At 44.8% G+C, this 26978-nt stretch overlaps 1 protein-coding gene and 1 long non-coding RNA gene across 3 annotated transcripts; both read right to left on the reverse strand.

The window, feature by feature from the left end:
* Positions 1 to 1434: 1434 nt before the first annotated feature.
* LOC144717043 (ADP-ribosylation factor GTPase-activating protein AGD4-like) lies at positions 1435 to 26978 on the reverse strand. 2 transcript variants are annotated; one of them, XM_078592357.1, is made up of 19 exons: positions 26644 to 26978; positions 25327 to 25390; positions 24298 to 24398; positions 24035 to 24105; positions 14164 to 14226; positions 13165 to 13209; positions 12754 to 12819; positions 12624 to 12671; positions 12438 to 12533; positions 12332 to 12373; positions 12037 to 12255; positions 11727 to 11858; positions 5653 to 5856; positions 5442 to 5528; positions 5091 to 5351; positions 4444 to 4565; positions 3991 to 4087; positions 1738 to 2198; positions 1435 to 1643 (listed from the first exon to the last, which is right to left on the reverse strand). In XM_078592357.1, coding segments are annotated over exons 2-19 (2232 nt in total). In that variant the 5' UTR covers positions 25329 to 25390; positions 26644 to 26978; the 3' UTR covers positions 1435 to 1528. The 2 variants fall into 2 exon arrangements, with proteins under 2 accessions (XP_078448483.1, XP_078448482.1); XM_078592356.1 differs by having other exon boundaries at positions 25314 to 25390.
* On the reverse strand, positions 9118 to 10085 carry LOC144717044 (uncharacterized). The gene is made up of 2 exons (XR_013585041.1): positions 9732 to 10085; positions 9118 to 9393 (listed from the first exon to the last, which is right to left on the reverse strand). It is a non-coding gene; the product is annotated as an uncharacterized LOC144717044 (long non-coding RNA).

Raw genomic sequence — 26978 nt, forward strand, 5'->3', positions numbered from 1 at the left:
GGGCATTGAATGGTCTTTTCTTCTAAATTGGGCTTCCTCCTATGTTTCAGGTTGTGGCATGAAATCCTCGTTATCTCCATTTAACTTCATAAATTCTCATGAAACTCAAGCCATGTCCTCGCATTTAAATTACCTCAAGAAAATATAAGAAACTATATTTCAAGGGTGTCAAGTGGGATTAACCTAAAATACTACTATGTATATTTAAATATATTGTGAACTTACATTGTGAAATCAAATTAATTATACTTTCATAAGAAATTCATGCGTAAGTGTAGGTGCATTCCAATAGGTCATGAATAAATAGATACACTAGTCCATATCATAATTGGTATTTATAAGCTCTTCATAAATGTTCAAAAATATATCCTCCAATAAATCCTGATATAAGAATTTGTCTCTGGAGCTCATTTTAAAAGAATTGTGTGGGTTTCATCAAATAATCAAAAATGATTCTCGCAGTGGAAATTGTAAAAATCAAATTAGATTCAAACTATACAGTAAAGGGTGATCAAAGCATATAATTAGGAACAGATTCCACTCTCACTTTGTCCCCTTGAAGAGTGTACCTTCAAGCCGTTCATATTAACTCTATCAGCATGTACATTAGTAAGGATTCAATTTAAACCACTTGAAAGGTTTAATTGCTAGTCCTTGGGGTGCCAATCTACACCTCATGCTCTAAAAGATTATGAAACATTTATTGTCATCAGTTATTGTTTACGCATGATATTTCATCTACAAGAGACTCCCAAATGACTTAGGGTATGGTTAATGGAGAAACTCTAATATGTCACTATAGTTAACATCGATGTGTAACAAAGACTACTGACCAGGGAATTCAATGCATCTTCTTGAGTTGATTTCCTCACACATACCAAGGGTGGGCAATCAAAGCACGTGTGACTTCAAGCAAAAAAAGGCGAGAAGAGGGATGCTATAAATAAGAAGTGGGAGGCAGATAATCATGTAATTATTTTCAATTTGGAAGAGATCCAATCCAGTCCATCATTATTGGCATTCGAGAGAAGTCCAATCCAATTGTCTCTAGGCATTTTACCTCTCATATTGCCTTTCATTATATGGAAGGTATGACAATCCACTGTTGTTCAATCTGGTAATGTTCTTGCATGGTTCTATTTCTGGAAGTTTGCATGTCACAGCTCTCAAGATATATCCTTGGAACATTGAATTGCTTCCCATATTGTTTATTCAATCTCACTGCTTGTGCCTAATTTCTTGGAATTTCTCTTCTAGCATTGCTGATAAAAAACCAAGCGGGAAATTGCTGAGTTCATATGGCAGGAAACAAATATGGGTAAGCTGAAGTTCTTTTCGCTCACATTTTACACGGAAGACTATAATGTGGATCTGCCTAGCTAGACCCATTGAACAAGGACTGCCCTGCTAAACCTAAGATTAAGCCTTCAGACATAAGGGAAAACGCATTTCTGGGTTCATAGATGCAATATGCCCGAAGCTCAATCTGACTTACAAGATATTAATCATAAAAGAATGATCACAACCCTCATTCACAATCAGCCAGGAACACAAAAAGCTCTTCATCAGTTATGGGCCCAAACGCCATTGCTCTTTCCAAGGCAGTTTGTCCCCCTCCATCTGTAGTAGACGGCCTGGAACCCCTGCAGATGACACAAAAAATATAACTATTAAATCACTTCACTTACAAGATTCCAAATGTAGAGAAAAACATACCAAACAAAATCCCTAACTTACCTTTTCAGCAGATTCTTTGCAACTGTGTGATTTTGCTTAAAGATGCAATGGTGGAGAGGCGTTCTACCATGGTAATCCTGTATATTTACATCAGCCCCAAACTGAAGCAGCAGTTCTAGCATCACAAGATCATTAAAATGGCAGGCCAAATGCAGGAGGGAACAGCCTTGCATGCACCCTTCAGGAACACCAGACTCCTTTATTTTGCCGCATAGTAATGGATCATGATGTTTCCTCTCCAAATGGCCATAATTATCTTTTGGCATTGACCCCTCTGCATGATGAAAGAGATCATGGCCTCTAAAATCTTCATACAGACTGTTTGCATTTCCACTCGACGATATCAGAAAGGAATAAACAGCATGGACATCTCCTTTTTTGACAGCCTCCCAGATGTGTGCCGGATAGGGAGGTGAAGCAAATTCACCCAGCTCTTCAGCCACAAAAATTTTACCCATATACTGCAAAATAAATCCAAATTAAGCCTTGGAATATATAAATATGTTTCATCTATACTAACTCAGAAAATGAAACTTGGGTTCATCCATTGCAAGAACAAGAGAATATATGAAGCCATGATCCACAAATTTTGAAGTTAGACAAATTTATTTTCCTACATATCAAGTGAGATAACAGTAAAAAAGACAAAATTTTGCAACATCCAGGTGCTGAAGCTAGATTTTTCTATGACAAAGTAGATGATTATTTATTTCCTTACACGAATCATGTTAAACAATGGGTGATGTCTCCTTCCTCTCCTGTCGACGCTCCTCTCTCTGCAAGCAGTGGAGACATCCCAGCAGCTAGGGTTTGAATAAGCCAAAAAAGCACTTATTTTATTTCCCTACGCTGGATTAAATACCAGCCAATAAAAAAGAGAGGCGGATCCCATTTACTAACAAGACTTATTCTGAGGATAAGTCGCCCGAGACACATTCCCACGTACAGCATTCTATTTAAAAAATAGAGGATCTATGCTACCTATAATCTTTGGCAATCAACAGGGCCAATAACAGAAATTAGAATAACCGCTTTAAGCAAACCTCCCCACAAGTGGGGCATGGATGTTGATCATTCCCAAATTTTCTACCAATTTCTGGAATTGCGATCCTAGTGGCCCTTTGGTAAAAATATAACCAGTTTCGGTCATAGAACCCACAAATACTGGATTGATAACTCCAGCCTCAATCTTTCACAAAATGTCTATTCAGGAGAATTGTTGTTCGAATAAAATGTGATACTGATATGCAGTATCTCAAAAATGGTATCAATCGATAGAACGGAATGCACCTGAACTGATTTGGTGGAGGTTCATCACCGTGCTTGATCAATGCTGCAGATCTGATCCTGTTGAAGAACTCGCCTCTAGTAAAAATCCTGGAATCCTGAGTTCTCTTGTCATCCTCCTTAACTGAATGAATGCAGCCCCATAACCAGAGGGAAAGACCAGCCAACAGATCCTTAAACCTCCTTTCCCTTCTATCTCTGTATAATCTTCTTATCGGGCTCTTATTCCTTAATGATTTTGTATTCCGGCCTCCTTCGCAGGCCTGTCTTAGCCCTTCAATTCTTAGATCATTACGTCCTGCTTCACATGACAATCTTCTGTGTCCTTCTATGCAGTAGACTTAGGGTCAGCCCTTGTTTGACCTTTGATCTGACCGGTGTTGACCACTGTATCCTTGGCCTGCATCTCACATGGATATCTCTTCTTTTCTCCCTCTTGTATTAGATGTCAAGGACCATATCAGATACTTCATTTGGAATGTGAAGACCAAGTTCTTCAAGTATCAGATTTATTGAATAAACAAAGCTACATATATTCCACTCAGTATAGCTTTACGCTCAGCTTCTGCACTGTAGAGGGACATTGAATCACACTTTTACTTCTCTAAGTTACAGGCTTATTCCGATAAATGCCCAATATTATGTAGTTGATCCACTGTCAACAACTGAGCCAGCAAAATCCGCAATAGAGTGAACTTCAAAGTATCATACCTCAATTTCTTGGCAGTAGTATACCCCGACCAATAGTACCTTTAAGATAATGTGTGACACATCATCTTGGCAGTAGTATACCCACTTATAATGTGTGACACATTTACACGACTAATAAAAAATAAAAATAATGGCTCTATTACATGTAGTCCAAAAGACAGGTAGAGGGGACGCATCACCATTATGAAAGCACACCATTAAATTAAAAATACAGGCCTTAAAATTGTTAATTAAATTAGCGAGAGACCAGTGTACCTTAAGATGAATGAAAACTTCTTTCTTTGAGAAAGAATCATGAGGTTCAGGCTTCGTGATTGATGTTGACGAGATGGTCTTCTCGTCTGTGGAAGCACTGAAAATTTGAAAAATGAAAAGATAAATATGCCAGAAGAATTTGGATATAAAGACTATAGATAGACTAAGTTTTGAATAGTCCGAGAAAACTCCTTTATGCACCAGAAATCATCGCAATCAGTCAAACTTAATGACGGCTGAGAGCATGAATTTCTTAAAGCAAGGTTTTGCTGATTTGCATTTAACAGAGAGCTTGACATTGAAGCCCACCAAGAAGAGCTGTCAATATGAACCAATACAGAAGAAAAACCCTTTCCAAATTCGGAATATATTTTTCAGGACGTAACCAACTGAAGGCATCTCAAACACAAAACAAAGGTGAAGAAATAAAAAGAATTAACATTCATTTCGTACCCTCCTAGTTGAGGATGTAGAAGCCCTTCCCACAATGAATTACAAAAAGTGTTTCCCAAGGCACCAAGCAAGTTCAGCACGGTGGGCTCCCACACTTTCACATCCAACGTAAGTGATCTAACCTGAGTTCAAATCATAAAAAAGTAAATACTAAACGGGAGAAAATGCATTCAAAAAAAACGGGAGAAAAGAAAACGTATTTGATGATCAGCAATGCAGATAAAAGTCCGTCAAATTGTTGAATAATAAGGACAAACAGGAGCCACCCAACATTGTCCAACCCAAACCATTCATCTCTCTCTCAGTCTGGTATCTTGGGGGAACTGGACGTCACTGTGAAGTAGAGATGGAGCAGATGTTGCATAGGAGCGGGATACGGACAGGGTGGACATCACCAAGAACTGGAGACCCAAATACTATTCCAATTTACTTTTTGATTGCCCTCGTAAAGGAAGGGCTGCCATATTTAAAGGGAAATACAAGTGGAATGGAAAATGAAAAAATATCCCTAGCAGGTAAAAAGAAAAAAATACCCTAGATACGATTGGAATTTACAAAATGCGTATATCTAATTTACAAAAGATAAAGAGAAAATTGAGTAAAATACAGCGGGAAGATGACCCACAATTTGAACTGTTTCCATGTACCTTTGAAATATGAACACCAAGATTTCGATGGACACCAGAGCATTGAATACATAATAACACGCCCAGATTTATTGACGCCCATTCAGGTTCTGGTGCACCACACTCTGCACAGAAATTGTTCCCAGGAATGCTCCTAAGTATCTCAGGAACAGAATCCTGTCTAGAAGTTGGATGTCTCTCAGAAATTAAGCCACACGTATTAAATCTTGGTGATACCGGATTGATATTGGTATCAGATGAATCCTTTTCTCCAAAAGATACCTGCCATTATCCAGAAATATGAGGATTTCATGTCATAATGATGCATACACTATCAGAAGACAGAGAGCCATAGTTGTTCCAATGGTAAACCTGATTCGAAAATGAAGAATTAAGAAGTGAAGCAATCACTGCAGTGATTTTATCGATCCATTCACTTCTATCTGCATCATTCTCTGCCTGCAAAAATTGTTCAACAGAGAAGAATTATATGAAGTTTTCAATGAATAACAATACCAAGTGTAGAGCCAAAATAGGAAGAAATGTCGTCATAACTAAGAAGGAAAGAATTTATCAGAATTACCTGTAATGTGTATGTCTTTGCTGGGGTTATAATTCTGAAACAGAACCTCAAGTCTGATTGTTCGGCATTCATTTTTATACTGGACATTCGGATATCAACCGTGGAACAAGAGAGTGAGTGTTCATCTGAAGAAGTCCGTTGGTTTGAGAGTCTAAATCGGCTAAAAACACCGCTGCTGATCTCAAGAGCACTCGTAGGTTGGGACTAAAATGAAGAAAAAAGTATGAGTGGAAACATCTGAAATTTACAGCTCTCAATTAAGATTATTAACCAGAGAAATTATTTCATTCAAAAAAAGTCAGAAATAATTCAAATTTTCTAGTAAACATACTTCAATTATCTCAAAACCTTTTCAAATTTTTATCTGATCGTAGCTATCCACATTTTTTTTCGAGCTGCCAAAGTATGCTTCAATTATGTATTTTTCGATTTTAAATATAATAAAACTTTCAGCAGCTTATTAATAAAATTATTTATATTAATAAAAAATGAAGACAAGAAGAAAGAACAATTCTTGATTCTCAAACAAAGAGATTACAAGGGGTTTTATAGGGAGCCCTAATGGGCTAATAATAGAAAGGGCCCTTAATGGGCTAATAATAGAAAGGAGCTGATAATAGAAAGAAGAAAAGAAAAAGGAAAGGAGACAATAATGTCAACACTCCCCCTCAAGCTGGAGCGTGGATGTTTTCCACACCTAGCTTGGAACAGAGCTCCTCAAACCGAGGGGCATGAAGCCCTTTGGTGAAGATGTCTGCAAGCTGTTCAGCTGACGGAACATATGGCGTGCAGAAATTTCCCGACTCAAGCTTCTCTTTAATGAAATGTCGATCGATCTCAATGTGTTTTGTACGATCATGCTGGACGGGATCATGAGCAATGCTGATAGCCGATTTGTTGTCACAGAACAGCTGAACAGGGGAAGAAACCGGACACCTTAGTTCACGAAGCAGTTGGGTAATCCAAAGTGCTTCACAAAGACCATGCGCAAGGGCACGGAACTCCGCTTCAGCACTTGATCGAGAGACCACTTTCTGTTTCTTACTCCTCCAAGTAATAAGATTGCCTCCCAAGAAGGTGCAGTACCCAGAGGTCGACCGACGATCAACCACAGATCCTGCATAATCGGCATCAGTGTAGACTTCTAGACGCAGACCACTGTGACGACGAAACATTAATCCACGGCCAATGGTGCCCTTCAAGAAACGGAGGAGGCGATGGGCAGCATGAAGATGACTCATTCGAGGGTTCTGCATAAACTGACTTAGAACACCCACTGTATATGCAATGTCGGGACGGGTGCGGGTGAGATAGATCAGTTTGCCCACAAGTCTTCGATATTGTCCAGGCTCAGCCGGATCTTCATTCTCATCCGCACCAAGTCGATGACTCACATCAGTCGGTGTCGAAATAGGCTTGGAGTCTTCCTTTCCCAGCTCGCAAAGAAGATCCACTGTATATTTCCGCTGACAGATGAAAATCCCACTCGAAGAATAAGCCACCTCAATACCAAGAAAATATCGTAATGGGCCAAGATGACGTATGGCAAAGTCCGACGACAGATACATAGCCAGCTGAGTAATGGACTCCGTATCATCACCCGTGATGATAATGTCATCCACGTACACGAGAAGAATAGCCACTCCCCCGGACGTGGAATGACGGTAGAAAAGCGTGTGATCTCCATTACACTGACGGTATCCCCGGTTCTTCATGGCCATGGTGAAACGGCCAAACCAAGCACGAGGAGATTGCTTCAAACCGTACAGCGCTTTCTTCAGGCAACAAACAACTGAACTCGGAGTAGACGGCACTAAGGAGGCATATCCAGGAGGTAAGGCCATATAGATCTCCTCAGTCAAATCACCATGAAGAAAAGCATTCTTGACATCATATTGCTGCAATATCCAGCCCCGATCGGCGGCAAGAGCCAAGAGAATCCGGACAGTGTTCATCTTGGCCACAGGGGCAAACGCGTTTCCTGATAATCAATGCCATACTGTTGGGTGAACCCTTGCGCCACAACACGTGCCTTGTGCCTTTCAATAGAGCCGGAATTGTGCTTTACAGCATAAACCCAACGACTGCCAACCAAGTGCTTGCCCGGCGGTAGTGGAACCAGATCCCATGTGTCATTTAGGGCAAGTGCTTGTAGCTCCTCCTCCATTGCCCGACGCCAATGAGGAAGAGAGAGGGCTACGTCCACCGTCTTTGGAAGGGAGATAGTGTCAAGGGAGGTGAGAAGAGCGTGGTAGGATGGGGAAAGACGATGAGATGAGATGGATGCGGCTAATGGATACAATGGAGAAGGATGAGGGCAAGACACAAGTGATAATGAAGGATTTTCAAGAGGAGTGGATGAGGAGGATGAGGGAACTTCAGGGGTAGGAGGAACACGAGGCTTGCGACGAGCAAGAGTGATACCATAGCGTTTTTCTGGCGGGCAACGGCGTATAGGTAAAGGGGCACAACATAGTGGGATAGAGGGATCCGATGGGGACTCTGCAGGAGGGTTCGATGAAGCAGAGGATGGATCTTTAGTAAGGACAGGTGGATTTGGGAATGGTGCAGGCAGAGGATCAGAGGACAAGGTGTTCATGGGAATATCAGATGGAGGCTCTTCGGGAGGAACAGGCAAGGAAGGACTTGGGACTGGTGACGAGGGAGATGAGTTAGGAAGAATAAGAAATTCAAGGGGATCTGATTGAGGTGGTAAAGAAGGAGAAGGTGGAGAAGAAGAGGGGTAATACGGAGTGAATTCATCAAAGGTAGCATCCTTGGTGACAATAAATCGACAAGAGGGTGGATGATAACATCGATAACCCTTTTGAGTAGAAGCATAGCCGACGAAGACACATTGGATGGCCCGAGGATCAAGCTTGTCACGACCAAGATGGTGGTTAGGAGCAAAGCAAACGCACCCAAAGACACGAGGGGTAAGGTTGGTTCGGAGAGAAATGTTGGGGAAGGAATGCTGGAGACAATCAATGGGAGTAGAGTAGTTAAGTACGCGAGACGGAAGACGGTTGAGAAGATGAATGGCAGTTAGGACAGCTTCAGCCCAAAAATACTTTGGCACATGCATGTGAAATAAGAGGCTCCGAGCCATTTCAAAAATGTGACGAAATTTTCGTTCTGCAACTCCATTTTGCTGGGGGGTGTAAGGACATGTGGTTTCATGGATGATGCCTTTTTCTTGGAAGAAAGTACTTAACGTGGAATTGACATAGTCTCGGGCATTGTCGGAGCGGAAGCGACGAATAGAAGTGCAGAATTGAGTTTGAATGAGAGAGGAGAACTGAGGGATAACAAGGAGATCTCTGATTTATTTTTCAAGAGATAGGCCCACGTGAAACGAGTAGCGTCATCAATGAATATACATAACCACCGAGCACCGGACGTGCTATGAACAGGGGAGGGTCCCCACACGTCGGTGTGAACGAGAGCAAAAGGAGTCGTCAAATGGGAAGAAGAAATAGGATACGTAGTACGATGATGTTTAGCAATTCGACAAGCATCACAAACAAAGCGGTCCACAGAGTGGCCTTGGAAAAGTTTTGGAAATAAACGATAAAGAGTAGCAAAGGATGGATGGCCGAGGCGTCGATGGAGAAGCCACAAACGCACATGAGACGCCGAAAGGGGAACTGCAGTGGCAGCAACAGTGAGGGGAGACAAGGGAGATCGAACAAGATAGAGACCCTCATGCTCCTCAGCAATGGAAATCGTCCTCCCCGACACCTTATCACGATAAAAACAGGTATTAGGAGTGAATGTAAGATCTTGGTTCAGATCACGAACAAGGCGGGATAAAGAAAGAAGATGATGAGCAAGCCGTGGAACATGAAGGACTTTAGTGAGGTTCATCGAAGGAGAGAGAGACACACGACCAATCCCAGCCACAGTGAGAAGATCACCGGAAGCTGTTTTAACTTTGGAGGAGCCGGAAACGGGTTCATAGGTCACAAAAGCTCTAGGATTGGGTGTCATGTGGGCAGTGGCACCAGAGTCAAGAAGCCAAGTGGATGATGATGACGACGGAGATGGTGAAAGAGGAGGAGAAGGAATGGTGGACATACCCGCGTTAGCTAGAGAGCACGAGCCCACGACTGGAGGGTCAAGCAATCGCCGAAGACGTTCCACTTCTTCAGGTGTAAAGCCGGGAAGAGAAGCACTCGCCGAAGACGCTCCACTTGGAAGAAGACCATAGGACAGAGGCACTTGACCAGGCATCGGTACTTGGTTGACAAAAGGTGCAATCGTAGCAAGATTGCTCTGTTGTGTTCGCTTCTGTTGAAGCTTAAAGCACGTCTCCTTGGAGTGACCCCGCTTTTTGCAGTAATTGCAGAAAAGGGAAGGATCACCTTTGGAGGATTCCTCAATCCGAGTAGATGGACCACGAGACGAAGCTCCTGCTCCAGTCGATGTGGTCGTCACCGAGGAGCGTGGAGGAAGGCAGATGTGCTACAAGTGCAGAAGGCGGGGTCTGGGACTGCTGAAAGCGAGATTCTTCAATTCTCGCGCTGCGAAGCGCATCCTTGAAGGAAAGCTCTTTCTCCCGGTGTATAAGCTGAGCCCGTACCGCTTCATATTCCGGGTTAAGTCCTATAAGGAACTGAAAAACCTGAAGTTGAAGAGTGTACTTGCGATCCACCGAGTGAGGGTCCAGAGACATGTAGTGATCAATCTCATTCCACAGAGAAATGAGTTCTGTGCTGTACTCCATGATCGTCCTGTCTCCTTGACGCAGATTGGCGGCCCGATGCACTAGCTCATACAGTGTGGCAATATTATTTTTCTTGGAGTGGCTGTCAAGGGCCGCTTCCCACACGGCCCGGGCAGACTCAAGAGACAGAAATTCACCCTTGATACTCGGTGAAATACTATCCAAAAGCCATCGATGGACCACCCCTTCAACGTCTAGCCAGTCATAGTACTTGGAGTCTGTCTTGGAAGGCCCTTCTTCAAGTAAATGACGCATCAGTCGTCCCTTGAGAGTAATCTGGACATATTGCTGCCACTGAAGAAGGTTAAAGCCGGTGAACATCCCATCTGGAGGCATCCGAGGCAGAGAAAACGGTCCAGGTGAAGCCGACCAATTCCCCGACTCAAGAGGTGCCTCCGAAGCATTTGACGTTTGACCCACACTGGGTGGCGTCGATGCTGGCGTCACACCGGAAACCGATACAGGCTCCGTCATCTTGATCACAGAATGAAGTGTCGCACGAGGAGCACACGGCTGCAGGAACGCCCGCGGCTATTGGCTGCGTGTGTGGCTGAAGAGTCGACGAGGGAGCGCGGCCGCGACCGAGACGAGAGCGTGCGGTCGAGAGGGAAGCGTACGCTGCCTAGAGAGAAGCACAGCCGAGGAGGGAGCGCGGTGCGGGAAGCCGGAAATGTGGCCGGAAAGAAGCTGCGCCGCCAGGAGCAGGTAGCCAACCGGAAGGAGAAGGAGCTCAAGATCGTGGCGAATGTAGAAACGCCAGAGATCGTGGCGAATGTCGAGCCCAGGAACCCGGATTAGGGTTAGAGTTAGGGCTCTGATACCATGAAGACAAGAAGAAAGAACAATTCTTGATTCTCAAACAAAGAGATTACAAGGGGTTTTATAGGGAGCCCTAATGGGCTAATAATAGAAAGGGCCCTTAATGGGCTAATAATAGAAAGGAGCTAATAATAGAAAGAAGAAAAGAAAAAGGAAAGGAGACAATAATGTCAACAAAAAATAAAACTTTGAGTAGGCGCTTTGCTTGGTATATTTCTTTAGTAAAGCATGTATTTCGTTGACGATCATAAATGCTCTAACGAGATCAGCTTAAGCGGATCCATCAGAACCCGTCCTCCAAGTCCTGAACCAATGTATCGCTATATAAATACTGGAAGTACTTTATTCGTTTCCTCTTCCTGTTGGCGACTAGGTAACAACAGGTGGTCCAAGAAGAAGCACCAGGAACAGGAAGGATAACAAAACTAATCATCAAAAGATTCCCTGTGCAACATGAATAAATTGATCCGGAATAGAGCTTAATATATCATAGAAAAATCACAGCCCAAAAGGCAGAAAATAAGCATACCGCATGCTGACCATTTTTATTTCTGTAATAGTATAAGGTGCCATTTGTGTCAAGCACGAAGAATCGCCTCTTCCATTCTCCCCTATGATTTGATGCCCGTTTCAAGAGATAACCTTGCTTAATTGTCAGAACCTGGAGCACATTGCCAAATTCTCGTTTCAAAAAAGAATTAAAATAATCAAGGGGGAAAGAAAAAAAACTTCTTCCTTTTCCCATGAAATATTCCACGAATACATGACCTATCCGCAAAGAAAAATTCCTCGATTATCACAGTTTCAAACATCACAAAACAGTAAGTCTTATCAGATACCTCTCCTCTTTCAGCAGAGTGCATCATCAAAGCTTCTACATCTTTACAAGCACTAGTGCCAACAAAATGGATACCATCTGCACCCTCCAAAGCATGCGGATCAACAGAAGATTGTATACTGTTCAGTGCTGCCTGGGTTCTGAACTCCTGAATCCTCTTCTCGAGTTTGTCATGTTCGATATTCGTCATTTCTTTCGACTGTTGCGCATATGTGAGAACCTACTCCAAGAAAATAGCCACATCAACTAATCATCACTATAAACTTAAGCGGTTCTATCCCAAAAAAGTCGCCTACCTGGTGAATAAATGGTTCTATCTGGCTCAACAGCTCATAACCCTAGAATATGAGAGTAGCAGTTAGATTACAGCAAAAAATGGTACTCATAAACATCATTCATTACCTGCTTATAATGCCTCATATGTGCATCCATGACCGCACTAATAGATTCCAGGAACTCAAACTTTTTCTTAGCTTCGATATTCGCAAGAGCATTCATCTGTAATCCTTAAACCCAGGAAGTTGACCATACGATTAAATTAAAATATCTACCCATACCATACATGTGCAGGAAACAAAAATAACGTACAAAGTTGAACCGGCATCTTTCAAATGCTGACTTTGAATTTTGCAGATCCTACGAATAGGGAGACAAAAATTAAAGAAAAGAGGCTTCAGAAACATCAGTATCCAGTAAAATTTCAAGGAAAAGAATCCACCTCCTCCAGCTCAGAAATGACAGCAACTCGTGTGCCTTGTCGAAGGGACATGAATCTTTCTCTTGCCTAGGACAGATATCAAAAGCTGACCCTAAGCACTGATTGCATAAATATGAAAGCAGCATATGAATTCATATGAAAGCAGCATATAACATTTTTGCAATTTTAACGTGACCTCAAAAGACTTGGGCCCTTGATATAATGAGTGATGAGAAAGATTAGGTAATGTATTATGAAAACAAACATGTTAGCTGCTAGATTCTTCAAATTTTATCGTTATTTCACCACTCCAAGCAAGTCAAAGGCCCACGAATGCACAAGAACTGTAAAAAATGTTCATTTACAATATTCGCTAGAATTCAGAAAAATAAGAAAACATAACAGATAGAGCAAAGAAAGATAGAGCCGTACCTGGTCGTAAACATGCTGGGCTTTGTCGAATCGTCGACGAGATTCCTATTAATAAAGACAGAACACATATTATTATACTTCTGCTAGTATAAATGGTGGAAATAAGAATAAACAAATTTATCATGACAATTCAACCCGGACATAAGGTGAATAGTTTTAGAGCAATAGGTGGTGGAGACAGTCACACGTCTCCCAAAACCTAGCCAAATGTGGAGAGGTGGTTACACATAGAAAGAACAAAAATAACACGATTCCTCATCTAAGCTGGCCCATGTATCTCTAAGATAACGAGATACAGAATGGGGTACACAAAATGGGGCACATAACAGGGCTGTATACAAAGGAAAAATAACAGATTCATCACAGGGCCGTATACAAAGGAAAAATAACAGATCCATCACAGGTGTCATCTAAAAGAAAGACAGTGAAGTGATAAAGCCCTCAATTTTGCCACGGATAGAACGACGAATTCTCCTTATATTATTTTACTTGGTGCCCTACGCACATGAACCAGTTAAAGATCTGTTTTACTTGGTGCCCTGCTCTGGTGTATAGTTCTGATACCACGAAGAATCAAGAGAGATAGAGAGCAGGCTCAAAGGACTGAATGAGTTACGGCGCATATATGCACACGCATTAAAGAGTAAATGCCATCTGCTGTGAAACTATATCAAAAGTAAATTAACCCAGTACCCTAACAAAATATAAGGGACATAATTCTTCTGTGAGCTTGTCTGGTGTTACATGGTTGTTTTTGCGATTGACAACATTGAATATAGTTGGGAAGATCTCTCACAACAAGGTAGAAACTCATAAAAATAGAAACACAATTATCATTCGTGTCAACATTTGCAATGGCATGTGTGGTAATAGAAATGCAGTCCCCAAATTGATCATTCTTATTATCAATTAAGGCCATAAGAATAACACAGTTCTATGAAAGATTTCTACAAAGAGAAATACCGTTTCAATGTTAAAAAAGAAAAATAAAATAATTACCTTCACATCTTGCAGATCAACAGTTATGAACTGCATTAAGCGATCAGTCAACATATGCTCAACCTGTTCAACAAGAGCAGAATAAGAACCAAAAGTATTTGAGGATGATAAACAAATTTATTTCCAATAAATGGATTACTTCATCGAACGACCTGAAAACCACCACTTTTACTTTTCAAAAAAAACTACAACTTTTATTTAACTAGGTACTCAGTCCAATCACGGAGTCACCTTTCAGGCTAAGTACATTTTCCAATTGAATTTGTACTTCATATTATGCTTTTGAACAGTGGAAATGTGTGGATTTATCCAGCCCCTGACGATGGAGCGAGAACTGTGAAACCCTAGAAGGGTTGAGGGAGAGGAGAAGATCCTAGATTGAAGGAGGAAGAAGATAATGACATAAGGACCCAAAGGGGTACATAGAGGGTATTTATACCCTAGGAGAGTAAGTAGGAGAGAGAGTACATAATAGGGAAGAAGTCCACACTAACACCCCCCCGCAAGCGAAGTATGGATGTCGTCCATGCCGAGCTTGGACACCGCACGTTGAAGCAGGGGCCGGGACAGTCCTTTGGTGAGGACATCCGCGGCTTGATCCGCGGAGGCAACAAAGTCAAGGTCGAAGATGCCTTCGTCCATCCGCTCCTTGAAGAAGTAGCGGTTGCGCTCCATGTGCTTGATCTTTCCCTGCTGGCCAGGGTTCTGGGCCAACGCAATCGCCGACTTGTTGTCGCAGTAGAAATGGATCGGGCCGGAGTACTCCACCCGAAGGTCATGGAGAATGCCGTAGATCCATTGGCCCTCAGAGGCCCCATCGGCGAGTGCCCGGTACTCGGCTTCAGCACTGGAGCGGGACACCTTGTCCTGCTTGCTGCTCTTCCACGTGACAAGACTGCCAAACAGAAAAATGCAGTACCCAGTCGTGGAGCGATAATCCACAATCGAACCGGCGAAATCAGCGTCGGTGTACACCTTCACTGTCCGATCCGTACTCCGTGGGAAGAGCAATCCCTTCCCGGGGCAACCTTTAAGGTACGCAAGTACCCGATATGCTGCCTGGCGATGGATCTCCCGCGGTGAGTGCATAAACTGGCTGAGAAGATTGACGCGGCTGATATCCGGTCTGGTGTGCGTCAAATAGAGGAGTTTCCCCACCAGCTGCTGATACTGGAAGGAATTCACCACAGGCGAGTCGTCCCCTGCACCCAACTTCACGTTTGGGTCAATGGGAGTACTCACTGGCGCACACTCCGTCATGCCCGCAAGGGCCAGCAAGTCAACGGCGTACTTCTGCTGAGACACAAAGATGCCCCGGGGGGCGTGCCACCTCAAGGCCGAGGAAGTAGCGGAGAGGCCCAAGGGCCTTAACCTCGAACTCCTTGGCCAGAGCAATACCAAGGCGAGTCGCCTCTGCAGAATCGGAGCCGGTGATAAGAATATCACAACATATACAGCCAGGATGGAGACGCCGCGGAGAATGGCGGAAGAACAGCGACGCATCGCCGTTGCTCTGGGTGTAGCCCTCGGTCTTCATCACGGAAGAGAACGTCGTCGAACCACATCCGCGGAGACTGCTTGAGTCCATAAAGAGACTTCCGCAGTCGGCAGACGGTGCCAGGAGGGCCGAGGGCATACCGGAGGTGGCTGCATGTAAACTTCTTCCGTCAAGTCGCCATGGAGAAAAGCGTTCTTCACGCCGAACTGTCGGATACCCCAGTGGAAGTGAGCAGCCACTGCCAAGATAAGACGGACGGTGTCCATCTTCGCCACGGGTGAGAATGTCTCAAGTAGTCCACGCCAGAGGACTGAGTGAACCCTCGGGCCACGAGACGCGACTTGTAGCGCCGAGGGTGCCATCAGCATGATGTTTCTTGGTGTGAATCCACTTGCAACCCACCGCCCTCTTGCCAGGAGGGAGTGGGACAACATACCAAGTGTGGTTCTTGAGCAGGGACTGCATCTCCTCGTCCATCGCCGCTTTCCAATGAGGAGAAGCGATAGCATCGGCTAGGCGGCGTGGAATGGGGTCCGACTCGACAGTGAGAAACAGCCGGTAGGAAGTACTCAGCCGGTCGAAGGAGATATAGTGGGACAGGGGATAGCGGAGTGCGGGTGCACTCGCGTGCACTTCTTCCGAAGGGCGATAGGCCATCCCAACTGATCGTCATCATCGGGAGGAGACAGGGAAGGATCGTCCGCTGGGAGAGCGGAAGCGAGTGTAGACGGAGACTCCTCGGGGAATGGAGAAGAATCCGCAGGAGGGAGAGAGGGCGACTCCCCAAGAGGTGTGGATGACGACACACCGGGGGAGAGGAGCCGCGGGGAGGGAGGTGTCGGCGGTAGTGGCGGAACCGCTAACGGGTAGGCGAGGGTGGCAAGGATGCCGGAAGGGGTAAGGGGAAGTGGAGGAGTGCTCCAGACGAGGAGAAGAAGCCACTGGAATGGAAGGCCGATCAAGTGGGGGAGAAACAATGGAGGAGGGCAAGGGAGCAGTGGGCCCCGCAATAGGAAACGGCTCTAAGTGGGGAGCCGCAAGAGCCTCATCCAACGGGAGGCGGGATGAGGGGTCACCGAAATAGGACTCATGTTCGGCAAAGGTGACGGTTGCCGAGATGAAATCCCTCCGGGAAGGTGGGTGATAACACCGGTAGCCTTTTTGAAGGGAGGCATAACCCACAAACACGCACCGGAGGGCACGAGCGTCGAGCTTCGTGCGGGAAGGAGACGTGTCATGCACATAGGCAGTGCAGCCGAAGACGCGAGGGAGCAGGCCGGTCCGAAGAGGCACGCCGGGGAAGGCCTCAATCATCCGATCAAGGGGACTGTGGAACCCCAAGATATCGGAGGGAATGCGGTTGACGAGTTGCGTGCTCGTTAACACCGCATCACCCCAATACGACCAGGGTACCTGGTAGTTCAGCAAGAGTGTCCGGGCCGTGGAGGTGACATAGCCAATGCGACGCTCAGCCATGCCGTTCTGCTCCGGGGTCGCCACACACGAGGATTCATGAAGAATACCCCGTTCGGCAAAGTAGGAGGCGAGATCGGCATTGACGAAATCGCGGGCGTTGTCGGACCGGAATCGCTGAATGCCGCGGCCGAACTGAGTCTGGACGACGGCACAGAAGTGACGGACGGAGGCAGGAACCTCAGATTTCGCCGCCAGCAGGTAGGTCCACGTGTAGCGGGTCGCCTCATCGACGAGAATCAAAAAATAGCGATGGCCCTTTAGGCTCGCCTGTGGGGCCGGTCCCCAAACATCACTATGAACGCGGAACTACGGCGTCGAGCTGTGGGACACAGACGGAGAAAACGTGGATCGTCGATGCTTGGCCAACTGACAAGCTTCGCAAACAACGGTCTGTAGGTCTAGTCCAGTACACAACGACGGAAATAAACGCTTCAAAGTGGAAAACGGAGGATGACCCAGGCGCTGATGAGCCAACTGGAGCCGTGCACGGCGCTGCTCGTCAACCGGACGGAGGCTACGAGGTACCAAGAAGCACTGCGAGCGGCCCCCCCTTGTCAGAAAGGAACATGCCGTCAGGTTGGAGGTGAAACGAACAAAAAACTGAATCAACCAGACGCTGCGGTGACATGAGGACGGCTCGCAGGTCGGGGACGTGAAGGACGTTGCGGACAACACCGAGGCCGTCAACATAGACTGCCCCGATACCAGCCACGCGGAGACGTCCACCACCGGCCGTGAGAACCGTACGACTCCCACTATGCCTCTCGTAGGATACAAACCGGTCGTTGAACGGGGTCATGTGATCGGTAGCCCCCGAATCAAGCACCCAGGTTGTATCCGAGACCAGAGGTGAGTGGAGAGCCGTATGACCACAGTACCACTGATCAGACACCGGAGAGGAGTACGCACCGAAACCGCCAAAATGGGCGGAAGACTGGGACTGCATGGCGGCCAGCTGCTCGCGGAGAAGGGCCACATCAGCCTGAAGCTGATCCATGGGTGACGTGGAGGACGGAGTGGCTGCGACCATGGCCTTCGGGTCGGCTGCCTTCTTCTTCTCGTTATCTAACTTGCGACGCCGGCAGAAACGACTGCGGTGGCCGGGCTTGTTGCAGTAGTTGCATACCACTGCGGAGGCCGGCGGATCGGAAGTAGAGGCGGAAGAGGAAGTGGAGGAGGAAGTCGATGGCCGAGTGAGAAGAGCCGTCGAGTCGGGAGAGGGCTCGACGGAAGCCTGCTGCAGCTGGAAGTGACTTTCCTCCTCCTGGAGTTCCTTGACGAGATCATCGATTGACGGGAGTCCTTCGCGTCGATGGAGGGCGACGGCGAATGTCATCGTATTCTTTGTTGAGGCCGTTTAGGAATCCCAGGAGCCGGATGCGGAGTGTATTCTGATAGGACACGGAAGCCGGGTCATCCGTTGGCAGGTAGTAGTCAACTTCCTCCCACAGCTTCTTGTGGGCCAAGGCATAGTCCGAAATGGACAATTGGCCTTGACGGAGGTTTTGGGCGCGCTGGACAAGGCTAAACAGGCGCCAGTTGTCGCCATCACGGCCACAGTAGGCAGCGGCCTGGCCCCAAACACCCTTCACAGTCGTCCGGTCCGGGAACTCGTCACGGAACTCGGGAGCACGAGTGTGAATGTACAGCCAGCCCATGATAAAATTTTCTCGGCTTCCCATGCCGCGAAGTGTGGATGGGTCGGCGGTAGCGGTCCGGCTATGCAGTGTTTGAACAATTGGCGCGCCTTGAGGGTGGTCTCGATGTACCGACGCCAGTTAAGGATGTTCGGGCCGCGGAGAAGGGTCGACTCCGGGACCATCGGGAGAGGATGGACCACCTTGTGCGACAGCGGTTCCCGCTGAAAATCAGCGTCGGAAAAATCACTAGCAGGCGTCGGCACTAGCGGGGCCACTGTGGTGCTGGCATTGCCGGAGACGGGAGGGTCAACACTGTCGTCCGCCATCAGGCAGGCAGTTGACTGTCAGGGGTCCGCTCGGGGCTGGCTGCTCAGGCAGTTCCGCGGTCGGGGCTGCTCGGGCTGCTGGACCGTGCAGGTCTGGCTGCTCGGGCGGCTGGTCCTCTCGGGTCTGGCGGCTCGGGCGGCTGGTCCGCTCGGATCGGCTGCTCGGGCTGCGGGACCGCAGGGCTGGCGGCTCGGGCGGCTGGTCCGCCGGGCTGGCGGCTCGGGCGGCTGGTCCGCGCTAGCAGCTCGGGCGGCTGGTCCGCTCGGATCGGCTGCTCGGGCGGCTGGTCCGCGCGAAGCGACTGGTCCGCTCGGGCTGCTGGACCGTGCAGGGCTGGCGGCTCGGGCGGCTGGTCCGCTCGGGGCTGGCTGCTCGGGCGGCTGGTCCGCTCGGAACTGGCGGCTCGGGCGGCTGGTCCGCTGGGCTGCTGCTCGGGCGGCTGGTCCGCTCGGATCTGGCGGCTCGGGCGGCGGTTCCGCGGTGGGAGACGGTCTTCGGCAAAAACGGTGGTCGTCGGTGGAACCAGGGTCGATTCTGCAGGAAGTTAGGGTTTCCCTTCCTGCAGATTCGAACAGGGCTTTGGTTCACCGGAGTTCCGCCGGGATTAGGGTGATGTCAAGCCCTATACTCAGATGCCCAAGGGCTCTGATACCATGTGAAACCCTAGAAGGGTTGAGGGAGAGGAGAAGATCCTAGATTGAAGGAGGAAGAAGATAATGACATGAGGACCCAAAGGGGTACATAGAGGGTATTTATACCCTAGGAGAGTAAGTAGGAGAGAGAGTACATAATAGGGAAGAAGTCCACACTAACAAGAACAAATCTTTAGTTTTGAATCTTTGCTGAGCCCTGGAACCATATCTTTTTAGAGGAAGGAGAAAAGAGTTTTTTCTTGCTATGCATACAGTCGTCTAGCAGTTTAATCGGAGCAATTTCCAATGTTTCACACATGATCTCAAGGTAATGCTATCACGAACCACTCTTTTTCTACACTCCACAGGACGAGATTTAGATATTAGTGAGTAAGAAAAGACAGGTCCCAAAGCAGCCAAATGCATCTGAGGCTGACTGTTACGCAGAGATTGTCCGCAGAAGCCCTATTTCCTTTCTCTATTTATTTTTATTCTGTTTACTCTTTATATGTAAATATGCACCCTGGACATAAGAGGCCCACTTACCCGCTAACACATCTATATGGGCCAAAACCGTTTTCTTCTATCTCACTGGTTTTTAAACCAGCGAAACCCTAGTCAATGTAGTGTGGTTTTTCTTGAGTTCTCTCATTCTGACTGACGGCTAGGTCAACAGCCGACCAGCCAGGGAGCTTGCTAACAGAGATGGTTGTGCAAATATTTGAAAAATAAGTCTCTTATTGCTGAGCTGAAGAAATTTATACAATGTTTAAGGATCTGTGGTTTAGAAGCTTGTTCTTTGTTAGAAATATCTTAAAGAAAATTATAACACTATTCCCCAAGTTGACAGACACCTTGTCTCCTGTGCAAAATCCATTGAATTGACATTGGATACGGAAAACATCATCCCAAGAAGAGCCAAAGTTAGGAGGTCCTTCTGGCGAATGAGAGCGTGCAGACTGTTGAGCAGATGATGGATAGAATATATCTTCAGAATAAACCCAAAGTTCAAGATTGTAAGACAAAACCTCGTAGAGGTGGTTGAGCTTATTTGTTCTGGTCAGAAGTTCCAGTTTAGAGGCCACTTGCTAGCCTTTCACAATAAGTTTTAGGGACAGAAGAGCTTAAACACTAGTTTTTGTTTTGCCTGATGACCCCAGAAACGCATGTTAAAAGTTCCCAGCGTGAATAAAACAGGTCAGAATTTTTTTTTCGAATAAAACAGGTCAGATACATCGCATTGTGATATGTCCCTCTTAAGGGAAGTATCAATATTGTGTTCTGATTCAAATTGAAATGAAACTGGACTTAAGAGATCAGCTGATGTGAACCTTCAATGAGTACGACATTGTCTATCAGAAAGAGGAAAGAGAAGTAGCAGATCAGACTGAGTCAGTGGTCGAATCTTCAAATTCTTATGCTTCCCAGTGATAGACAGCTAGAAACAATGAAATATGTACCATCAGAAGGAGACTTCTGGACAGAATTTGCAGTTGAGGAACAGCCCAGAAAGAGAGAGAGCACATTAACCAAGTACTGATCGACAAAAGGGAGGTGGAAATCACAATGAAGTCACAATGAAGAAGAGCTGCAAATTGAAGAAGAAAATTTGTCTAAACAAAATATGAAGATAATCAAGTTGATTCCCAGGTTGAAGATGATTTGGGATGGCACATTGCTATATGCAAGAAAGTGAGAAGTTGTTGAACTGGTGGCAGCTATCCTCTCGCAAACTATATTTCATATGAAAAATTAGGGCCCCAATATACAGTTTTTTGTGAATTTTTTTCCAGTATATCTGTTCCAAAGAATTGGAATCAGATGTGGGAATCAATGGACTGCCACCAGGCAAGAAACTTGTAGGATGTCGAGGGGTGTATACCCTGAAATATAAAGCAGATGAAACCTTGGAGAAATGTAAAGCCAGGCTAGCCAAGGGCTAAACCCTGGAATTGATTCTTTCAAGACTTTTGCTCCAGTTCCCAAGTTTTACACAGTAAAGATAATTATGGCCTTGGCAGCAAAGCTTGAATGGAATCTATGACCTTTTGGGGAAGTTGGAGTACTTTCTGGGAATAAAATTGGCATCTCTGCATGAAGAAATAGCACTGTCACAGCACAAGTGTATAATTGTTCTCTTGAAGGAGATAGGAAGAATATCCTCAAAGCATGCTGAAAACATTGACAAAGGAGAAGACACGGAGCCATCCTTAGGGTTGGTAGGGATCATATTCTAACCCACATGAGATACATCAACATGTGACATATCATGTTCTGACCTATCTTTAAGGTGCTATTGGACAGGGTAAACAATTGTCAAAAAATTAAAGGCGTGACAGCAGAAATCTACCCAGATGCTGATGATGCTGGATAAAAGATCGACTTCGGGTTACTGTGCTTTAATGTGAGGGAGTCTCGTCACATGGATGAGAAAGAAACAGAAGGTTGAACCCCAGTCTAGTGCAGCACCCAAGTTTAGATTGATGGCACAGGGAAATTAAATGTTATTCCCAGAAGAGTATCAGACTGTATTGTGATAATCAGTTTGCCATAGAAATCTCACAGGATCGGGTTCAACACGATAGAACCAAAAATATTGAAATCAGTAGACGCTTCATCATGGAGAAAACAGATGTGGGATCATGGAACCTGCGTTTGCAGTATCAGCAGAGCCAACATGAGATATCTTCACCAAGAACTACCCAGTCCATAATTTCAACACTTTGCCAGCAAGTTGAACATGATTAACATCCATACCCAACTTGCAGGGGGTGTTGATCATAACAAAGCTCATTTGTTTATTTCTCAGAAGTGTTGCAAATGGGCCACACTGTATAAGTGGCCCATAGCTGTTCCTTTTATTTTTAATGGCCCAAATGGGAATAAGTGTTTATAAATGCCTCACATACTGGCAAACAACATTGTTACGGCAGCCATCATTTTTCATATGAGCTTTGTATAAGATACATTTGATTCAATAAGATCTAGTGCGATCCCGCAAACCAAAAATGCAGCTCCCATGAAGTTAAAATAACATGACTACAGAATCCAAAAACTATAGAGGCATAATTTATTTAAAATGCTCGACGAAATTCAATGACGAAAAGAAAGGTTCAATTGGTATATTCCAGACGACAAATGTGATTAGTAAAATGGCACAGAATTGAGAGCCTTGACTAGAATAAGTTTCTAATCGACAGTTGTTTTCTTTCATCCTCTGGAGTTAGAATTTGAAAAATAACGGAATTATAAAGTTCTAAAAGAATCTTAGCTTCTTTTCCTACATCTAAGCGGAGAAGGAAGATCAAATGTTCACATGTATGCTATTTTATGCTCCTCTTAGAAAATGACATTAACGAAGTATAGACTCAGGATGAGGACTTTTATGGATTATGTAACTTACTATGGTTTAGAATTTTAATATAAACAAGGTCCAGATACTTAAGGACCCTTGTTTGCACTGGCAGAGGCTTCTGCACTGAAGCAGAGGCTTCCATTCATGATACTTTGCCAGGGGCACTCCTGAGAGCATTCAACTGAACTATACGATACTTTGCGACCTAGATAAAATTGTTATTTTCTGAAATATGACCTAGATAAAATTGTATTTACAATCAATAGAATGATAACGAGCTATTTTCTGAGAGCATCTCTCAGTAATAACTAGAGTCAACGACTACTATGCAGGAAACGAGAAAAACAAGGCCCTTCAGAATATGAGGCCTTATACGTATAGAATTTGGTGGAAACAACGAGGCTAGTAGGAATTCAAATGATTTGTCTACCCGAATGCTATTTTTTAATGCGAGTAAATCTGCCCGACAGTAACTAGAATGAGAAACAAGACGCATCCCCATCAAAAAAAAAGTCTTCATGAAAGTATCTTGATCAAAAAATATCCAAGCCCTGGACCCTAACCCTGAGTTTCCAAAGTAATAATTTAGTAACATCACAGCATGACAAATATATAGACTAACAGATTGAAGAAAATTTTCAAAGTGGATATACGAAACGATGGGGGTTGAACGGGCAGCCTCACCTGGATCTAAACCCTAGATGACAGGTGGAGACACAGAGAAACATGAAAGAAAGACTCTGTTTCACACTCATGGGATTAAATCTGAACGATTCTGGACCGGTGTATCCTTTATATAAAAGGGTACGGAACCGGGTACAAATAATGAGACCCCATAACAGGCCATAGACAGAAAACAATGACGGACCCAAGACACTTCTCAACGAAAATCATAAACTATACGAGAGAAGTTGCAGAGAAAAATGATTTTGTACAGACTTACTTGGGAACGAAGAAGTTCCTTGTGGGAACTAAGTTCCCTGAATGCAGTCGTAAATTTGGACATGACTGGACCTACAATAATCAACGTTGAGTAAATTTCATTTGTCGAATGAGGAAATGTGGGTGCATCCAACGAATAAGTATAGTGAGAATGAAAATGTGATTTTGGGTCATTAAGTAAACAATGTTTTTACGGGGTAAAATCTAAGACCCAACATAGGCAACATTTAGCCAAAATAAGAGAAATAAGAAAAATTTTGCAACCTCCAATGGCCACACTCATGGGATCGTCATGACCAGCTCCAAAAGCTTCCAAGGAATTGGCAAAAGAGATGTCCCCTTCGCATGCTCCTTCAAGCGATGCCCTACAATGGGCATAAGATGCGTTGTAAAGCTTAATCAGCCTCAAGTTTCAAAGTGGTACTCTAAAACTATCCTGTTCGCCGGCTTTGCAGCAGAGACCTTCAGTCAGAGCATACTGACTAAAAGACTCTACAGAGTCTTATAACTTGACAAAATATGGCACATGACATCAAATTTATTTATTTTTTAAACTATGACTTCAAAAGTTTTGAGAAGGACATATGTGAGATAGAAAGAGGACGTGAAAACATATTTAGCAACAGGACAAGTGAAGCGCATTATCTTCTAGCAATGGCGACATACAATACCTAACTTCAAAATAAAGGATCATTTACAAAAAGCAAAAGGACACGCTGACTCATTGAGGCGGCCATCACATAAACCTCATCATACAAAACTTTGGACACCTTGCAGGCACTATGAAAGGAGTACACGTGAGGTACTGTTACGTGTCAAGGGGAGCTCATATGAGAGAGCAGAGGTTTGAAAGGGAGCTAGGGCATTGGGGACGGGGTCCCTGAGAGTCTGGTTTGGAGATTTGTGGGGTCCTGGCCATGGCAGCTCTATAGGGGTGGTCATCAGAGTGAATTGTCGAACTGGTCGGTATATTTCCTTTATTTCCTGTATTTCCTGCTAACTCTTAAGTATCTTCCCTCAAGCTTAATCATAATAGACCCATTTAACGTGTCTTCAGAAAGATGGCATCAAAGAAAACATAAATGCAAAATTTCACGCCCAAACCCATGGTGAAGAAGAACAGCATTTCATTGAATAGATCACACGCTAAAGCCACATCATTAAATTCATTAAAAATAGTCATTTGGAAGTGAACTGCCTCTGTATGAGTCCCAATTATAAGGTAAGAATTAAACGTACGAGTGAACTTAAAGGAAGCCAGAGAAGAGTAGATTACTCACACAAATTTCTTACATCCTTTATGAAGTCTTTGGCATCGTTCTTTCAGTTCATCTGTTGCATGTTCCAAAGAGAATAGCTGCAAAAGAGATACCGTAAAAGGAGATCAATTCATTTAGTAAATTATAACGGAACAGAGAAGATCCCCTTTTAAAACTAAGCTGATAAAGACCGTTATCATATCCCCTTTTATATATTATCAATGTTTCGAGAGAAGACATGAGTATACCTACAACATGGGTTCTTCTTGAATTTATTTCAGAAGAATAAAACTTCTCGTTGAAATATTTCATGGTATAATTGCTCCGATTCCCATCTTTTTCTTAACATGTAGACAGACCTGAGCCACACATTGGTTGCAGTCCTTCCCAAAAACTTACAATTGACCGTGTAAAAGACACCAACCGTTATGATATTCACATAAAAAGAGGCCACACATAAAAGGGACCAGCTGTTACAATCTTTGATGAATCTTGGATTTTAAGGGGTTATGAATGCGAGAGGAGGAGATATAAGAGGATGACACTTGAGGAAGATCTAAATAAGGAAGGATCGGATTCAAGACATATGGAAGATAAAAAATATTGATCACTTTGAAGGGTTCTACTATCAGTAAAGGTCCATAAACCCACGCGCTTGACACTCCGATTAGAATTTGCTCTCGCCTGACACTCCAATTGGAGAACTCTTCTCCCTGACCTATTTATATAGTTTAAAGCCTCACCAGACTAAGTAACTAAAAAGCCATTTTCGTATTCTCACGCTTATAATTCAAGCCCCACCTTTTCCTGAATGCGATTAGATGTAAGGAACTCAGGATTTTCATTCATCCATCCTCTACTTCTAGATTAAACATGGAAATCGATCCACGTTATAGCCTCGGAGCGAGTAGAAATCGTCTGTTGGAAGAGTGCGGGCAGGACAAAAGACATAACTCTCCCTTTCAAATCTCAGTTCCAAGGTCGATATCAATCCAGGAAATGAGCAAACATAGAATTCGGGCTAATTATTCGACAGCTGATTAATAAAAAAAATGGTAAGCAAATCATCTTTGGTAAAACTATTAACTCCCGAGATAATGAACAGCTCAGAGAAGCCAACGTCAGGTGTATAAGTTGTCGTGCAGATCAGTTCCAAAAAAATAGAGCAGGAGGCAATAATTGGCAATAAACTCATCAACGCCCAAAGACAACCAAATAAGGACTCCGGTTGTGAAGTCACAGTATCTTGTTCAGACTTTCTGGGAACGGATGTAAACACCTCTAAAGACGAAAATGGAAAAGTTGCCAAATGGGCGGGTCGCAGTGAAACAAATGGCAGAAAAGCGCGCACCTGATGCCGGAACATCGGGGAATCGTCCAGCTTCATGAAGGCCGCCATTCTTCTCGTCGACTCAGTCAGGTCAGGGGGGATCAGACCTTCAGATTTACAACGTTCTATGGAAAAATACGACAAAGGAAGATTTCGCGGACGAACACCGTCGAAGGCTCTTCGTTCTCGCCGAAGAGAAGCGCGCGCAAGACCGACAAGAAACTCCGAGCTGTATCCTCGATGAGATTTCTCGATGGGAACTTCGTGCTGATGCGATCGAACTAGATTCGGAGATGCTTCGTCTGATTTTTGGAAGCGTTCCTCGCTCGCAGACCCACTTTCAACGCCGAAGATTC

The sequence above is a fragment of the Wolffia australiana genome, chromosome 2, assembly GCF_029677425.1.
Source record: "Wolffia australiana isolate 7733 chromosome 2, ASM2967742v1".
NCBI lineage: Eukaryota > Viridiplantae > Streptophyta > Magnoliopsida > Alismatales > Araceae > Wolffia > Wolffia australiana.

Bases quoted from the DNA above. Each gene is read 5' to 3' on its own strand.
- LOC144717043 (XM_078592356.1), bottom strand. From the start codon at position 26,691: ATGGCGGCCTTCATGAAGCTGGACGATTCCCCGATGTTCCGGCATCAG. The intron at 24,399-25,313 runs GTGAGTAATCTA...TGCCCATTGTAG, and splicing joins AAAGGATGTAAGAAATTTGT to GGCATCGCTTGAAGGAGCAT. The intron at 12,820-13,164 runs GTACGGCTCTAT...TATCTGTCCTAG, and splicing joins CCCAGCATGTTTACGACCAG to GCAAGAGAAAGATTCATGTC.